This window comes from Nelumbo nucifera, chromosome 2 (assembly GCF_055504915.1).
Source record: "Nelumbo nucifera cultivar China Antique chromosome 2, China Antique-T2T, whole genome shotgun sequence".
NCBI lineage: Eukaryota > Viridiplantae > Streptophyta > Magnoliopsida > Proteales > Nelumbonaceae > Nelumbo > Nelumbo nucifera.
The window spans coordinates 1,968,870-1,988,269 of record NC_142650.1 but is presented as its reverse complement, the minus strand read 5'-3'; the positions used below and the strand labels follow the sequence as shown (position 1 = coordinate 1,988,269).

Below are 19,400 nucleotides of genomic sequence, written 5' to 3'. Positions count from 1 at the left end.
AAAAAAATGAGAGAAAACTGAGAAGTAAACGAAGAAACATCACATGTTCCATCGCTGAAACGTGGTGCCCCTATTCCACTCCTATTTCTTTGTCCCAAACAGAGAGAGACGGAAGCAAAGGTACCAGCAAGATTTACTTATTTTTAATAGTAACCAGAGACTCAGCTACCGGTTTGGAAGATTAATAACCAAATCAAACGAAAACCGAATTGAAGACAACGAATTTTGATGTGCAGCATCTGAAACATAAAATTTCATAATGAGAGAGTGTGTGAGTAAATTGCAAGAAATGACCAGTCGAACCCAAACTTTGGTCACTTCTCTATCACAATACTTTTGAGGATAGTCAGATCATGTTTTATGGAAAGAAAACATCTCTTGCAAAGCTTTATGAGTATTGAAACTTTAGTTCAGTTGGTTTTCAAAAACACCTACTTACATCTGTTTCTCCAAAGCTGCCGTTTCGAGGAAAGATTAATAGGCCTAATTAAGATTATAGGAAAAGAAGCATTATCAAGTGATTATAATGTTTGTTGTACTGTGTAAACAGTTAAGGCTAAGTTTGGAAGAAGTATAAATACAAATACAAATATATATAAAATACATAGTTTTGCACTCTACATATTTGTACTTCTTCCAAACTGAGCCTAAAAGAAAAATAAAGGATCACTTTACAATATGACCTAATGATGCTGCATTTGAATAGGACTGTGATAAGAATGAAGTAGATGTTGAGAAGAGGATGAAGAAGCAGGGAGGAAGAGGCAAGATAGAAGGTTGCTCACGTCTGATGGAAGAGAGAGAGTGTGTGTGTGATTGGGCTATGCATGCTGATTGCTGAGGTGTTGATATGAGAGAGGGAGAAGGGAATGATGAGATGGCTTCATAAGGGGGCAAGAAAGGCAAAAATGAGAGGGGCTGAGAGTTCTCCTTTTAAGGTAATGGAGAAAGTTGAGGCCACCTAGGTGGCAAAGATGATATATCCTATCAACTGATCCATTCATTCATATTTTTTGGGTAAAATATAAAAACCTCCCCTATAATTTCATTTTAACAAATATCTCTCCTGAACTTTTGAGAAACTCAACAATTGATGCATCAGTTTTTTTTAAATACCCATTCTACCCTCTTCTAAATTATTTTATATACAAAATTACTAAAATAACCCCATTTTAACCCAACAAAAACCTCTTTTAACAATCATTTCAGTAATTTTACATACAAAATTATTGAAATATGTTTTTTTTGTTGAGTTAAAATGGGATTATTTCAGTAATTTTGTATGTAAAATAATTTATAAAAGGGTAGAATGGATATTTGGAAAAAACTGATGCATCAATCTAATGTTTTCCGTTTGGGACAGTTGACATAAGGGAGGTTTTTGTTTAGTTTCTCAAATGTTCAAGGGATGTATTTGTTAAAATGAAACTATAGGGAAAATTTTTATGATAGTTAGAAACTTCAGGGGAAAGTTTTATAATTTACCCTATTTTTTACTAAAAAAATGATATAGTTTTATATTAAAAAATAGAGTAAAAATTCATTTTACTCTATTGCTTCCTTTTACTCAACAAAAAATCATTTTTATATGAAAAATTCTATATCGCCCGAAGAATTTTGACCAATCAGAACGTTCGTGAATTTTGACGAGTAAAGCTGATCTGATTTTTTTTGGGTAATAGTAAAGCTGATCTGATCGGTTACGACTTTTATGAAACATATTGATTAATTATTATTATTTTTTATATTTTTAAGCTATTAGTTTGACTTTATATTGAGTACGAGATCAGTGGAGCCCAGAAAAAGCGGAACTGCCAACTGATGGTGGCTCAGTTGGTAGGTTCTCTGACTCGTTAGAGTAGAGATCTGGGATCAAATCCCGCTGCCACTAAGGATTGGGTAATCTTTTATCTGTCGTGTAGGCATCTGCCAGGCGCCACCCCTTCGGCCCTTCCCTCGACCAAGAACGTCCAAATCGCTGATGCCTGCAAACGCAAGCTTTTCCTCCATGCCTTGTAGTGCGTGTCTACTTTTGATTGGTCAGCCAACTTCACCACATCCCATTTCCCCTTCTATCAGCCCTGACCGGGACAAATACTCGGAATATCTTTACCGAAACGCGTCTGATCAGAGAGAGAGAGAGAGGGAGAGGAAAGAAGGGGGAAAGGAGGGAGCATAGGGAGAGAAGCTTAGAGTGAGAAAGAGACGATGAAGGGGATTTTTCGGGTTAGGGTTTTCAACTAAAACCCAGTCAAGGAGAAAGACAATCCCGAGCTCACGATTTAAGTTCTTCCTTTGTTTCTCTCTATTGATAAATTTTATCTCAATCTCTATGAGGCATCACAACTGCTAGAGTTCTGTATACAAGGTATAGATTCCGAGGCGTATACTGTATAGTTTGGGTGAAATTACCGGATATCGGATTTGTGGTCAGGCTTACTGCGCTTATTGACTGCTGTTAAGGTTTTCGGAATTAATTTAGCTTTGTAAATGAATCAGCACAGACGAGAGAGGTTTGATGATTGTCACATTGAATTGCGTAGAAAAGGCGTTTGGCGTAGAGGAGATTCTTGTTTTCTCCTCTTCTTTAACTAATATCGATGGTTAATTTGAACAGAGGACCAAAAGTTTCAGAAATTAGGTTTTCGTTTGATGCTTGGAGGACATACAAGTGATTTCAAGAAATGTTTCCTAAAAGTTGCTGTATTTGAGTGGGAGCGAAGCTTTAGGCTCCCTCCACTAAGCAGGGAAGTGTCTATTCATGAGCTGGTTATTCTCTACTTGAGCAAGAAGGATAATTTAAATGAGGCGCCAAGCTGTAGTTTGAGGCTGCAACATGAGTTGCGGCGGCGAGGAGAACAAAGAAGGTGCAGATGAGGAGGAATTTGGACAATCGGCAAGGGACAAATCTGTTGAAGTTGGTTTCCATGTAGAGAAACAGTCGGCCTCGCAGAATGAGTTGATTCCTGGAACAGAGTTCAAGATTGATGAAAAACTTCTCATCGATCCGAAGCTACTCTACGTTGGATCCAAAATTGGAGAAGGAGCCCATGGAATAGTTTACGAAGGAAGGTAATTTAAAGCTTATGGTAAAGGGGGCATTTTTCTTTCGTTTAAGAAAACTTTAACCATTATAGATGCTAAATTCCACCACTCCTAGTGTTGTGGGAAACTAATAAATAATCAATCTATTGCTATATACTGCTTACAGCACCATAGACATACCGTTCAATATTTATATATTTGTCTCAAACCTTTTTCTCTTTAAATATCAGCTATCAACTGTTTGTCCTTTATTTTGACCTTATCTACAATATTTCATTGCACATAGCTTATCGACTCACACTGTAATGTTCCTATTTGACTCTATTTTGTTCATATTTTTTTTAATAGTTTTGTTTTAATGTTGATATTATGTAATCACAGAATATGTTTCCTCTTCATTCATTTTCTATGGAATTAAGCCCGATTTATCTCTTGATATCTTTTTCTTTTTTGTAACAGTTGCTACAACGCCAAATTAAACCTAAAAATGGTAGGGTTTTGCTTACAGAAAACCCTTGGTTTTTTTTTTCTCCACCATTTTTTGTGCCTCTAAACCTTGCCAAATGAATGTAATTTGATTGTATCAAGATTTCTAAAATGCATATTTTTTGTGCACGCAATGCAGTTGCCTTCACTTTTATCAGGACAAACCACAGTTTTCCAGTACTGCATGCTTAGCTGGTATTCTAGCCTACATAAATATGATAATCGCTTTATCGTCGATGAATGCTAATATTCATCAATTATTAATTCAGGTATGGCAATCAAATAATTGCAGTTAAAGTTCTCCATTCTGGAAAAACCCCAGAAGAAAGAGAAGTGCTTGAAGGTCGTTTTGCCCGGGAAGTAACCATGATGTCAAGAGTAAAACACGAGAACCTTGTCAAGGTATTTTTTCATATATATATATATATATGTATCACCATTAATTACCTTTTTTTTACCCTTTTCTCCTGCTTGTTGTCTTTCAATTTGTTTTCCCCCTTCGCAGTTCATTGGTGCCTGTAAGGATCCTTTGATGGTGATAGCTACAGAACTATTACCAGGGATGTCACTTCGGAAGTATTTGACTAGTATTCGTCCAAAACAGTTGGATCTTCATGTTGCAATAGGTTATGCTCTTGATATTGCCCGAGCCATGGATTGTTTACATGCAAATGGGATTATACACAGAGATCTAAAACCTGGTATAGCAAATTGTGCTGTATGACAATTAATTTTTACTTGAGTTTGCTATAGTTATCTGTGCTGCAATTGTTTGATTTCTCTTTTTTCAAGTATTTCTTTATGCTCCTCAATTATTGACTAAAGATCATCTTGGTGGTTAGCATCTAATATCTTCTTTTTCTACTATTTTTTGAGTGTGCTGCTGATTATGCTGCTTCTGTTGGAAACATTCGGATTGCTGCCATTTGATGATGAAATTGAAATGAGTGTTTTGGAGGATTCGATTTATTAGATAAATCCAAATTAATTATATAAAATGCTAAAAGAAGTTACTTCACTTTTCCCTATTACTTAGATGTCCTTTTTTCACCTTAAGCTTCTGCATGTCTTGGTGGGTAATTTTTTTGGACAGTACTTTGGATGTTCAAATTGTATGGTAGAATATACAGCTTGATATCCCCTGGCCACATATATCATTTAAGATCTCTCTCTCTCTCTCTGAAAAGTAATGGTAGACATGGTCATGCATTGTTATAGTCATGTATATTTATGAAAATTAATGATGCAGACAATTTATTACTCACGGCAAATCAGAAGTCTGTAAAGCTTGCTGATTTTGGTCTTGCAAGAGAAGAATCTGTTACTGAGATGATGACTGCAGAAACTGGAACCTACCGCTGGATGGCCCCTGAGGTTTGTGCCTTTCCTAATTATCATTAGATAGCTACTAGTCTATTTGTGTGCTGCTGTTATAGAACTGGACGGTGAGTGATGATTCTAAACTGTTAGTCAGTTCTTGAGTATCTTCTAGGAATTCTTTGCAGGATGAACAAGGCAGTGAACCTTCTTGCTTAGAAAAGGATTTCCAAGAAGCTTTTGATTGTTCTGGGGATCGTTTACCCCCTTTATCTGTCTGCACATTTGTTTATTTTCAAGAGAACTTTTTGGTTGTCATTTGACTGGGACATGATTTTTAGAATTGGCATAAAAAAATAATTGCTTGTAAATCCAAATTCATTTAAGTTATCACCTTTAATTTGTTTGAGGGATATTCTATGGGGGACTTTGGGAGAAAGGAATAGAAGGGTGGTTGGTAATGTCCAGCATGTCATGCACTTGATAAAGATTGATGACATTTTCAGCCAGGTGTCCATGGATTCCAAATGGTTAAAGATTGATCTGTTTTATCATTTACAAAGAGAAGGAAGGAGTAAGTTCTTCCTAGTCCCATTACTTAGACTTAATTTTAATGGTTGGAAAACTCTGATATTGGTGGGACACTGGCGCTTTCATAGATGGCAAATTAAGCAATCTTGTCGGTTTTATGATTTGGGAACACCATTTCCTCTAGGTTTATGGCACGTAGGGCACTTGCTTACATGACACCCATGCCAGGAAATGTCAGACATGCAATTGGGCACATGTTGACATGTCTATCTTCTTCATTCACTTGGCTCAAATGGGTCCAAAGATATATTGATGGAAAATTAAGCAATCTTATCAGTTTTATCATTTGGGAACACCATTTCCTCTAGGTTTATGGCATGTAAACTTGCTTACATGACACCCATGCCAGGAAATGTCAGACATGCAATTGGGCACATGCTGACATGTCTATCTTCTTCATTCACTTGGCTCAAATGAGTCCAAAGATATATTGATTCAGTTACAGATGCACTTTATTGGTAAGCCACAAGAAATTAGCAGTAGAAGGCTAATGGGGTAGCATTTATGGGTATATGCTGGCTGGACTGGTGACCTGCTGATGTGTGAGTTTTGTTTACTTATAGTTGTATCCTTGTATTTATTGGATGTATATATTTTCTGCTTTTAATATATGAATTGATTTATTGATAAAAATTCCATTCACTTTTTAAATGTACATGAAGGAATTTCATCACAATTTACATATGCATATATGTATTGTAATGCCTTCTCCATGTTTAGATTTAGGGGGGCTTGGTGTCTGGCACTTTGTTTCTTGTTTCTTGTCAATTCAGAGGTGGTCGTGGGCTGGTTAAAGGAAGATAAGAGTGGGCTTTGTTACTACAGTAATTAAAAGAAGAAGTTCAAATGGTTGACAAAGGACATTGATGTAAAATGTATAATTGTATATGGGTAAAGAGAAGTGCAAATTCTTTTGCTGATGGGTTAGCTAAACACGGAGTGAATAGGGAGTCTTTATTTTTGGGCTCATCTGTAAATGTATTTTTTCTTTTTGGGGTGGCCTTAGTTTTTCATGGGGGAGTTAAGGATTTAAAATGGTTTATCTCCCCTTTGTACTCAAAGTTTAAATTTTTAATGAATTTTTTTTGCTATTGATAAAAAAAATGTGACACTCCTGTTGGTACAGATATGGATAATGGAAAAAACCATGAAAGAAGAAATCAAATTGCTTTGCATTCCTTCACTAGTGACAATGTCATAATTTTTAGGTGATAAGGATTTTGGTAAATTTGAGTTTCTAAAAGTTATTTTCTAGTTTGCTATTGCCTAAAGGATAGGGTTAATTCATCTTTATGGGCCCAAATGGTCATATTCCTTCACTAGTGGTAATGGCATAATTTTTTGGGTGATAAGGATTTTGGTGAATTTGAGTTTCTAAAAGTCATTTTCTAGTTTGTTACTGCCTCAATTTGAGTATCCTAATGGGCCATTTTTTTTTTAAGTTGAAGATACAATCATTTCACTCTTTTGTTAGCATATTTTCAATGACTAAACCTTGTCTAGTTTTTGTTTTCATAGTAACGTTAGATACATTACTGACTCATCTATTCAATTTAACAAGACCAAGATCTTGTAAAGCTTGCATGCTTTGAGAGAATTAATGCTATTTTAGGGGTTATTGCTTGGTGTAATGGTACAATCTTGAGCTGACAAGCGTGAGAATGCAGGTTTGAGCCTATGGGGGCACCTGTGTGGCCACTATGTGCTAAAAAATGTCAAAGGTTATGTTTGTCTCCAGTCCACTTCTTCCACCTTAGATAGTTGGGACCAGCATTATGTAGTGGCCTTTTTTTTATCACTATGATGAAATTTGAGTCTTTTGATTTTTGGGTCTATCTAAGAGGTGTTTTTTGTTTTTACCAATAAAAAAGAGGTCTTTTGTTGTTTTTTCTAATTTTCATAGGATGAATAGTGGCTTTTTAGATTTCAGGAGTTGGAAATCCATGAGTGCCCTTATGTTCTTTTTTTTAATCTTAGATCCAAAGCAATTAGTTGTTTTAGATAAATTTCCTAGTGTTTAGTTATCTAATTAGGAATGGCAACGGGGCGGGGACCATATTCCCTGTTTGACCTCAACTTTCAAACAAATCCCGGTCCCCGTCCCCGATCCCGATTCTGACGGGGATAAAAATGACCCTTCATCCTTGACAGATCCCCAATGGAGACGCGTTCCCTGTCGGGGACCTGAATCCTTGAAAATTTTAAATTAGAGTTATTTAAAAAATAGATATACTTAAAATAAGGGAAAATTTTAAGATATAAAGATATTTTAAATATATTTTGATATAAATAATATAAATAATATTATATATGTATATATTTAATATATGATATATATATTCAGGGTGGGGGTGGGGAATTCATTCCCCATCCTCACCCTCATCCCTACCAAGGCAATCTCCATCCCTGACCTGATGGGGTTGAGGAAGCTGGGTTCTTGATGGGAACGAGGAAAATTGCCATCCTTATATCTGATCCCTAATGTGTAGTTTATAAATAGAGCCATTGTAATTGAAATTTAATTGATGGAATAAAGTTTGTTTTGAGTTGAAATTATAATTGAAAATTTCTATTTCCGTATCTCTAAGGCTCCATTTGGTTTGTGGGATGGGAATGAGAAAAAGGAAATATTCCAAAAATATTCCCTTTTCCCTTATTTGTTTTGAGGGAAATAGGGGGATGGGATTAGAAAAATGTGGGATGCGGGATCGCAAAATCGTGTAGTTGGGATCGCACCAAAACAGTGCAACCCCAGCGAGAAAGCTCTACTGAGAAAATATTGCTGGTCTTGTTAGAGAGAGAGAGAGAGAACCTCAAGAGGCTCTTCTTCTTCAACCTCTATCCATCCCAACGGTCAGAACTCTGACGATTCTCCGGTCATTTTGTTCGAAGGTAAGACCAGATTCATCCTCTACTTCCTTTGCTCACATGTGGCCTGCTCTTCCTTCTTCCCCATCCCTTTTATTTCCCCCCTCAATGGTTGGAGACCCAGTTGTTTCCTTCAACGTCTCCGGCGAAGGTTTGGCCGGACTGAAATTCCATTTCCCCCCTGGTTTTCCATGTTGCAACTCACAAGAATAGTGGAAATAGGAAGAAGTTTAGCATCAGAAAATAGGAGAGGGCCGAATACACAGGAGATATGGTTTTCAAAGTCTTATTGTGGTGGTTGTACCAAACTTCTCGGCGAATGTGTGCCAATACATAGCTTGCAATCCAGAAATATTGAACAGCCAACAAGTATTGAGCTCGTGTGCTGTTTACCATTGCAGCAGTTAGGTTGTCTAGCTCTCTCTGCTTGTGGGCTTTCTTCTGCTTTCCTCCACCCTATTCGTACTACAACTACTCATCTGATGACTCCGATTCCTCCTCTGGTCATGACTAGCTTTTGTTTGAATGACAATGCATCAAAAATTCAGGATGCTCAACCTGGTGTTTTCTTCCTCCTCCCCTCTTTCGATCGGACTTGTTTTCTTTCCACAAAACAAACATGGAAAAAAGATTTTTCCCACTATTTTCCTTTCTATAACCAAACAATGAAAAGTGATCACTTTACACTTTCTCATCCCATCCCACCCAAATCTTCCCACAAACCAAATGAAGCCTAAAGGTGTTCAGATTTGAATCTTTTATCTCATACTTCAGATCCTTAAATTTTTTTCCCGTACCTACCATATGCAGTCTAGTGGGACTTTCTCTTTCACAGTAGGGGTTGGAAAGGGGACTATAATTGTTGAGGCATTTACAGTAATATAAGGCCAATGGTTGTCAAAGGTTGTGTTGCATAAAATTGAAGTAGAAGGGGAAACCCAAATTAATTGTTGGTTGAACTTTATTGTTATTATTATGTTTTTTTTTTTTTTTTTTTTTGGGGGGGGGAGGGTTGGTCGGCAGGTAGGGTGCTTTTGACCCTTTGCAACATGGGTTGGCCCAAGTTATAATTTTACACTGTTTCGCCCATTCAAATTTTGACAACATACCAACCCAAGCCCACCCAAGTTGCACCCCTACTTAGAGAGGGTAACTAAGACTTTGTCCCTTTTTTCTTTGTTAATAAATTTCCATTACTATTATTAATTTTAAAAAGAGAAACTGCACTAATTACCTATAAGTCTATAACAGCAGTACTTCTAGGTGTACTAGAATAAGCTTGGAAAGGAGGATAACTTATTCATTAAGGCTTTGTTTGGTTTAAAGGAAAAAGTAGGGAAAGGTAGGGAAACCTTTACAAACCTTGTATTAGGTTTCCCTGCCTTCCCTTCCTTTCCTTACCTTTTCCCTCAAACCAAACATAGCCTAATTTCTAAAAAGAAGCGATTGCAATTTTCTATTTTATTTCCCTTCCTGGATTTCCACAAACTCTCTTTTTACCAGAATTAGAATCTCACCTTGCAGTTGTACAGTACAGTGACTTTGCGTCAGGGGGAGAAGAAGCATTATAACAACAAGGTTGATGTCTATAGTTTTGGAATTGTTCTATGGGAGTTATTGACCAACCAAATGCCATTTGAAGGCATGTCCAACTTGCAGGCTGCTTATGCTGCTGCTTTTAAGGTGTGATAATTCGTTTTTCTTTTCTTTGTTCTTGTTGATCTTATATTGTTAGCATGATTCAAGGATGTACTTGATGTCTTGTTGATTCCTAAAACCTTATTCATTTTTTTTTTCTTTCTTCCCTCCCTCCCTTTTTGTACTGGGATCCTGTGTACTTAAATTCACCTGACAAGGACTCTTGAAATGCCAAAAGATTAGCATTTCTAGGTGAAGACTTTGCAAGGCATATATTGGAAAATACAATCAGTCAAGTTGGTAAAACTGTGAAGATGTAGATGATAAAGTTGGACAATTAATTCATAGCTTGGGAACTAACAGATGGTAATTGGTAATTTTGTAAAAAGAACATAATGGCCATATAATGAATCAGACAATGTTCTGGGCTCCATGGTCTCATATCACAACTTTCTTGGTTTGTATTTTTTGTAATATAAAAAGTATATTTTGTTCTTCCATACTTAGGTTGTAGTAGATCTATTACTGTCATGTTTGCCTATTAATGGGAGCCTAATCATCCATCAGAAAGAAAAGGAGCCCAATCAATCACAGGTTTTCTTGTTAAGTGATATTATGAAGACATTGTCCTATGCTGGGAAATCCTCTGTGATCACTACTAGAGGCCTTCTACATGTTGTAACAACTATTATCCTGCATAAGCAGAGGATTTGTTTCTTGTCTCTTCACTCATGATATTTCTGTCTTCTATGAAGGTCTGCAAAAGACTTTGCGAAAGCAATCGAACCAAAGAATGTCATCCCTCCAGAATACAAACTCTCTACAACTTCCCTTATGCAAAAATTTCCACCAACTGTATGTACCTGTTGCACCTGTTGTCATCCCTCCAGAATACAAACTCTCTACAACTTCCCTTATGCAAAAATTTCCACCAATTGTATGTACCTGTTGCACCTGTTTTCTTTCCTTTCCACTTCAAATCTTCTTTTTGGCTACTACATTCATTTTTCCAGTCCAATCTGATGTTTGCAAGATAAGCTTCGCCCACAAGGCCACAAATCGTTTTTGCCCAACCATGCTTCATCATCCATTAAGACTGTTCCTGTCCCAATTTCTTTCTTCTTTAATCCTGCATAGCCACCTTCTGTTATTTCTTCCATCATGAAGTGTTTTTCCCCCACTGTAACTTCTGCTTCTAGTTGGTTGCTCTCTGGAAAGTTCTCTCCAGGTTCTATGTTCCTCCTAGGCTGCTCTTATTTTTATTTATACCATGCTAAACATGTGATTTTTTCCTTCATCTCTACCAAGGAAATGTTGACGGACTTGGTTCTATTTCCTTTCTTTTTTAAAGATCTGTTTCATATTAACAACTTAAATTAATATAAAATCTTATAACTTGTGAATGTGATGGTGAAACTGTGAATTATGTTCCATTCACATGCTACTATGATTCAACTTTCACATAGAAGAACAAACTACCAATTGGTTATAAGATTTTTTCTTCATCTATTCTATATAATGCCAATACTTTGACTTGGTTCTGGTGCAGGTCATAAAAGTTAAATTAGAGTATGATATTAGTTAAGGTTAAATACTCATCTTTTATCCTTTTATCTTTTCTTGCACATTTATAGCATGTGCCCTTACACTAGTAGTTTATAAGGTGAAATTAATACTCTGAACCCCATCAAAAAAAAGTTCAGATTCAGCTTAAAGGTTTGCACATGCCTTGATGGCTTGCTATATGGAAGTAATTCTATGATATATTACAATTTATCTCTAGAAATGATTTTGCTTTATGATGTGAATGATATAACGTACTATGATTTCATTGTTATTTTCTATTTTTTATTAATTTTCATTATAAAATAAGAAGGAAGTAAAAATATGTTACACCATTATGGACAAAATCCTGTAAATTATAAATTTTAACTCAAAAACCAATACATAGAAGCCACCTAAGATTGGTGCCTAAGTGCTTAGGTGACAAGGCAGTAGTACCTTGTCTTGTAGCCTTTAATGTCTTGATTAATGTGGGTGTAACATTGATTACAAGATTATGAAAATTTGCCTTCGGCATGAAAGTAAAAGAAAAAACACTATCTTCAAACCTACTGACAAATGGCAGTGAAATTACTTTGTTGGCTGTTAACATTTCCAGGACTGCGTTTAAGGTTTCTTGATTGAATGATTGTGTTTCCATAATGCATCTTTAGGGTTTGTTTTTACTGATGTGGAAATTGTTTTTGTTTTGAACAATAAAATTATTTATATTGGTGAACCATACAGTATGCAATGTTTTGAACTGTACAACTTTTTTATAATTTATTTGATTACCATGTGCTATTATCTGGGTGGGCAGCAAGCAAGGCCAAGTCTTCCTGAAGATTTACCGCCTGATCTTGCATTCATCATACAATCATGTTGGGTGGAGGACCCTAACATCCGGCCTAGCTTCAGCCAGATTATTCGCATGCTCAATGCATTCCTTTTCACACTCTCACCTGTCTTGCCACCCTCACAAGAATCAGACACTGCCAAGATGGTTACACCAAGTGATGGTATGATGATTGAGTCATCTGCACGTGGAAGAGGGAAGTTTTCCTTCCTTCGCCAACTTTTTGCTGCAAGGAGGATGAGGAACTCACAGTGAACGGGTAAATTTTGAAATATTCCTGACCTTCCATTTCAACTAAAAAAAGATATCCTGCCATATTATTATTATTATATATTTCTCTGTTAATCTCTCTTTCCACAAATAAACTTGCTGGCAATGGATGGAAATATGTGAAAAGAAATGATACTAAATCACAAATAGGAAAAGTTAAAAAATAGGTATTGGATCTCCCTTAATCTAGTCTTTCCTATTGCAAATAGAACTACATGTTTGTTCACACAGAAAGCTATTATAGTTACAGATTCATACACTTGTTCCCCCAAAATGCTGGTCGTACTCGTATATACGGTTAAGTTGAGATGATGCTCCACTTGTACGACATACTTCTTTAACAGGCTATATAGCAAATTTGCATTCCGTATACGTATATTTTATTTTCGAATTGTCCAGACTCCAGACCTTTTAGATGAAAATAAAAGAATTTCCTTTTTGGTGACCTTGGGAATCTCCTGTGCCTCGCTGTGCCCATCCAGTGTTGGGTAAGTGGCCCTCAACTGTTGCAACTTGTATGAATGAAGTGGAGGTGTCCATAATTTTCACTAGGCCCCTTTTAGGCAGTGGAATTGACTGAATCGGTTCGAAATTTTGAAAGTTGGAGTAATGGTGATGAAAAGGGAGTGAAGTCCTCTCGGATCTGGCGATCTGACAGACCGCAGAGAATGAAGGGTGACCACAAACTGAGAGAGAGCTAAGGCCCCCACCAAATTGGCAGAATCACCTGAATACGAGTCTGGTGGGGAATATCCTCGGTTAGGGTTTTGATACTGATATTTCCTCTCTGGGATCTTAGACTAGATTACTGATTTGTTGCTTTGGAATATGAACTGATGTCCAAGTTTTTAGACTTTTTGGATTTAGCCTTTATTCTTCGGTGATTTTACCATTCAGTCCATGCTTAGGTGGAGCTACTAGTAGACTAGGAGGGGCTGCAAATTAGATTTCTGAGGGGGATTGCTGTCCAAAAATCCCTTATTCTTTCTTGAGATCACAAAAGTACTGTTAAAAATATATTGTCAGACTGCACACAATTGCATATCCTTCTGTTCTTTCCAACCTTACATGCGTTCCTATAGGGGAGGCAATTTTTTACCCAACCCACCCAGTATCTAATTCATCCAAACCACTCATTTACTTAGTGGGTTGGAAATGTGTTGATCATCTATTAGGTCAATTTAAATGGGTTGGGTTGGGGATAACCATTGGGTTAACCACTAAAGATACAAGTATTAATTCTTTAGTTTTTTTTTAAATTTTCTTTATGAGTAAAATAATTTATAATTAATGCATTAATTTTCTATTAATTATTGACTAAAATTAGTTTTGCCTCGAATCAACACACTTCACCCAAATTGACATAAATCCAAATCAACCCGACCCAAGTACGGAGTAGTTCAACTCGGTCTAAAATAGATCTAATCACCTTGATTTGGTACGTTTGGGTCGATCAATTCAATCTAAACCAATGATTAAAGTATCTGTATCAGGTATCGTATTGGAGAATTCGGATATGGATACGAATACGCTTTGGAAACACATGGATACAGACAAAAAATATGAAAACAAATGAATATGTTAGGAAATACATACAAATTTCACAAATACATTAATAACACTAGATTTAAGACCAAAATAGTTACAAATAGTATATAAATACATAGAAATTGTATATTTTAATGGTGTATATGAAAAAATATATTACAATTTATATATTGGAGTGCGTGGATATCATATAATTTTATTTATAATGCATCAATCAAGAGTCCGAGACATTAAATGCATGTGCTTATTATATTTTAATTATTATATCACTTATTTTTTCTTTTACTATTTTAATTTTTTAACATTAACAAAAAATCAATTAAATATTAAAATCTCAAATGCAAATTAAAATACCAATTAATAATTCACAAAAATATAATATTAACTTAAAGTATATCAAATTTGTTAAAATTTCTAAGATACATATCCTATACAAATTCATAATTTTTAATTTATTAAAATAATTATTCCATTGTTAATATTTTTATTTCTATAAATAATAAATATGTTGTTATTAATTGTTAATGTAAATTAAAATATTAATTAATAATTTTAACAAATATATAAAAAATTAAAATTTATATCATTTGTAATTTAAATATTAAATTAATTATTTTATTTGTATAATTTTATTGATATTAAAATTCATCTTTTTATATAAATATGGACTTGATAGATTATTTGTTCTATTAATTTATAAAATACTATTTTTGAAAATTAGTGCTTGGAATAGTTAGAATTGTTAAATATAAATCCGTCTTTTTTGTTTAAATTGTATGTTGACACAAAAGCGTAATAAAATTTATTTGATTCTATTGAATAACACAAGATGAAGCTTGGCTTGATGGTTCAGAGTGTGACAAAAGATAGTGGTAGCGCGTCCGAATGACTTGCCTTTGAATCGGCATAGCTGCATTTTTTATAAAGTAGAGACGTGGCGTTTCGCGTGTATCATCTCATACCGATGCGGTATGAACGACTTACGAGATACGTTTCTATTCGTTGTGTATTCGTACCATTATTAACCGATATCGATAGTCTGGTATGATACGCGTGTCGATATTTAAGTCCTTGGTTTGAATCCAACCCAATCCAGATCAGGCCAATATGGGTCAACCCGAATCCAAACTAGACCCGGGTGGATTGCTTTGACCCATGCTCGGTACGATCTTGCCCACTTGCTTTGGCTAGTTTGGATCGCCGGCCCAACCTCTATTTGTACAATGCGACCCAAATTTGGACCGACCCGATTTATTTTCCTCGACCTGGTTCAGTCCCAAACCGGTGCACAACCTAATATGGGTTGGTTTGAGTCATTCCTACATTGATTGAGTTGCTTTGGCTTGGTTCGATTAGACTGATCCAAATCTAAACGGTTCAACCGGTCTTAATGTGATTAGCTCGAAGATAATCTAATTAGATAGTTTAAGGTCTGACCAGTTTGAACCTAGTGGTTCATTTAAACCCAAAATTCGAACATAACCAAATGGCTTCGCCACTTGTGTAAAAATAACATGCATGGACTGTGATTCGAATATGCACAACTTGTGTAAATAACAACTACTATCACCACCGAGCTATGACCAACTTATTTGCCAGGTGGGAGTTTTTTGTTTTAAGTACATAAATATAAAATTAATGGGTTTGGACGGATTGAATTAGATCAATGTGGGTTTAGGTTGAACCCAACCCAACTTGCCCAATTGCCACCGCTACCTGTACATAGTCCATTACCTACAAATATTGGCATTCACAATTCCCAAGGCTATGATATTTGTAGTGCTTGTTTCTCACATCCTGGGTCTTGTGTACATCTATGTCCGGGATGGGCTCCCAAGAGAGCGCGCCCCACTGCCCACCCCCTCCGTGATTTGGGAACGTTTTCCCATGACAAGCATGGTAGATGGGCTGTGGAGTGCTTGTCGGACATGTTCGATGGGGAGCTCATCCGATTTCTTTTAGACGTGATGGGAAATTGGGAATTTGACCTGTACCCATGGGGTTTTGCCCCACCCACCCTAGTTGAGGTGTGTTTCTTGACCATTGATAAGGGTTTAGGATAGGTTTCGGGAGAATCCAAAATTTAGGGGATTGGAGATGGAATGGGGATGGTATTTGTCGATTCTGCACTGAACCTGCCCCAACTATATTATATAACATAGTATATATAAAATTCTCAATACATATTATATTATATTATATAAAAATAGTTTTAGGTGGGTTTAAAAAATAAAAGATAAATAAATAAATTTGTAAGTATGCAAGTAGGATGACAAGGGTAGGGCAGAGGGCTAGGGGGGTGGATTCGAGCTGAGTTGAGCCAAATACTTGGTTATTCGAGCTCAGCTCGCAGGAATAGTATCAGGCTCGAGCTCGACTCAATTCATAGCTTGCATGTTCGAGCTTGACTATAAGCCAAATGTTTTTTAAAAAATACAAATTATATGTATAAAATTATTTTTATTTTATTTTATAGACAAAATTAAGAATTATAAAAATTATTTACTATTATACATAAAAAATATTATTATATATAATAAAAATGATTTATTTAATACTAGGCTCGCAAGCCTCACGAGCCAAGTTTCATTTGGCTCAAGCTCGACTCGATTAGCAAACGAGCCTATATATCGGGCTTGAATTTAGCTTGAAGCTTGGTTTAAACCAAGCCGAGCTGAGCTTTTCACGAACCAAGCTCAAATAGCTCGTGAAAGGCTCGGCTTGTGGCTACCCCCTAGGCGGGGCAAATTCGGGGATCCCGTTCCTTGTGGGGATGGGGCTTGGATTTCAGCCCTGGTGGGGTTTGGAGCAGGGCATCTCAATTCGAGATTGGGATGGGACATGCAAAACCCGACTCCACTCTGCCCCATTATTCCTACATGCCTATAATGTTTCTTTCCACTTGATTGGCCCTGGGACAATTGGTAACCCCATAGACCTTATGTCTAAGATTTTTTTTTGCTTAGGCTACATTTGGTTGTAGTGCAAATCTTTATAAGGAGTAAAATTTATGACTGGTTTTTGGTTTAGATTTGCTTTCCTTTATTTGGAATTATGATCTGGTTTTTATTTTAAATTTGATTTCCTTTAAGGCTGCGTTTGGAAACGATGCAAATGGAGTGTAAGTTCCGGTTCAAGGTAAATTTGCACTCTGGTTCACTTTTCTTGCGTTTGGTAACATTACATTTATGCATTGACAATGACATACCAATGCATATTTACATTGATAATAAGATGTAAAAGTACATAAATAAAAAAGAAGTAAATTTGCATTCAAGTGGGCTTTTGATAAAAAAAAAAGCATATGCTTTATTGGAATTCATGTTTAAATCCATTACAGCTAAAAGTCTGTTTTATAAGAATGTAAATTTATTAAACTAACCCAATTTTGCAATTTATATGAACAATTTTACACTCTACATATTTGCAGCATTTCCAAACATAGTCTTATTTGTAATTATGATTTGCATTCTTATTCTGATACAAAATTCATACCTTTTATCTCTTTTGCATCCATTGGTAATGCAAATTTTGCAAAACTTGCACCACCTTCCTACCCCTTTTTTATTGTGTGGTTTAATATAAAGTGGTGACCGCATCTTCTTGTATCCTACTTTATTCGTAGACTGATAACCCTCTTACGTTACCTTCATTCTTTTCCATTTAAAGTAGCCACTTCCTTCCAAGTAGACCTGTTCACGGTCCGGGCTTTGGGCCTAACTTTATATTATATTGGGCTTAGGTTTCGGGCTGGGTCCATTGAAAATTTGACAAAAGCCAAGTCCAAGCCCGGCCCATAAATAGGTCTACTTTCAAGGTTCAAAATATTGATACGCCCGATACGTTGGTAGAGGTGTATTAATAGTTTTTCTTAAATCTGATTCAGAGGGACCGGTTTAAGGTCCGTCCACCCCTGAAGTTCAGGGCGATCAAAACCCTGATACACCCTCTATAAGGATATATTGGAAAACTCCCGATACAATATGTACGGACCGATACGTATGATATTTTGAACCTTTCTTCCTTCGCTTCTCACAAACGAATAAATCGGAAGCAAAAGTAAATAAAATTAACACTCGAGTACGGATGGTTTGAAAGCAGTTGATTCTGGTTATTGAAAGGGTGCATAGCTGATTGTTAGGGTGATTAATGATTATGATTGTCGATATTTGCAATATCAGGAATCAGGACATATGCTGTAAATATAGTAGTCTTTTGTCTTTTCCAATTGCAATTGCAGTAATTGGCTTCTCCATTGGCAATGAGCTACAAAACAAGGTAGCCAGGCTCCCCAAACACACCCTGGGCAACCCCTGACAAAGGCTTATCCATTTTAATGGCCCCATTTACGAGTTTTACGGGTAAAAAAATGCAGTAACCGGATCATTGATCATCTTAAGAAAGAGGGGAAATTCAAAAAGTAAAAAAAATAGAAAAGAAAAATATAATGAAAGAAAAAAGAAGAAAAAGAGAATGAAAGGAGTTTTTTTGAAAGTCCATAGACAAATAAAATCTTTCGTAATAGAAAAGGGGTATCTAGACCAAGTGCATGGTCTGAGTAAAGAGAAAGCATGTTTAGCCAGACAAAGCCACTGTATTAACCTGTATGATGAACAAAAGAGAGTGATGGTCACACTCCAACAACAGGTTCCTGCAATCAGTGATTTAAGCGGAAGATTGGCCAATGTACCCCCAAGGAAGAGTCCAACGGGAAACGGACAATCTATTGTGCATCTCCATTTACACAAATGGTCTCAATTCCTAGCTGAATGGCAAACCGAATTCCTTCTCTACATACACCCAAATTACCTCTGGAGGGGCACTAGATACATTGACTACACATCCCATGAAAAACTCACATTTATAATTATGTATCAACACATGGGTCGATTGAATGGGGCTGGAAGCTCCATCCACATTGAGTTGGTCTTGGCTGGGCGAGGGCACATCTTGATCAACACAGGGGTTAAATTCTTCTCCCTCCATTACTTTCTAATATCTTGCCTTCAGGGATGCTACATGATTAGAGTACATTTCTGAAAAAGAACACCTCCATTGATTGGCCACATGGGAGAGAAAAGAATTCACCACTCTTTGTGTTGGTGCCGTGGTAAGGCGACAGAAGTTAGTTAAGTCTCTAAAAGTTCGGAAGAGGCGATCGGAAAGAGAGAGATTGTGGGGAAGAGAGGAGAAGAGAGGAGAGAATGGAAAGTCCCCCTTTTGAGAAGCCCTAGGTCTA

General features: G+C 36.3%; 1 protein-coding gene across 5 annotated transcripts; it reads left to right on the top strand.

The window, feature by feature from the left end:
* Positions 1 to 1,890: 1,890 nt before the first annotated feature.
* Positions 1,891 to 17,580, top strand: LOC104594506 (serine/threonine-protein kinase STY13-like). Of its 5 annotated transcripts, XM_010254806.3 has the most exons (9): positions 2,084 to 3,072; positions 3,505 to 3,535; positions 3,671 to 3,726; positions 3,801 to 3,933; positions 4,037 to 4,232; positions 4,781 to 4,905; positions 9,832 to 9,990; positions 12,308 to 12,602; positions 17,254 to 17,580. In XM_010254806.3, exons 1-8 carry the CDS (start codon positions 2,837 to 2,839, stop codon positions 12,596 to 12,598), a joined length of 1,227 nt encoding a protein of 408 aa, XP_010253108.1. In that variant the 5' UTR covers positions 2,084 to 2,836; the 3' UTR covers positions 12,599 to 12,602; positions 17,254 to 17,580. The 5 variants fall into 5 exon arrangements, with proteins under 5 accessions (XP_010253109.1, XP_010253108.1, XP_010253107.1 ...); XM_010254805.3 differs by lacking the exon at positions 17,254 to 17,580 and having other exon boundaries at positions 12,308 to 12,708; XM_010254808.3 differs by lacking the exons at positions 9,832 to 9,990; positions 17,254 to 17,580 and having other exon boundaries at positions 12,308 to 12,708.
* The last annotated feature ends 1,820 nt before the right edge of the window (positions 17,581 to 19,400 follow it).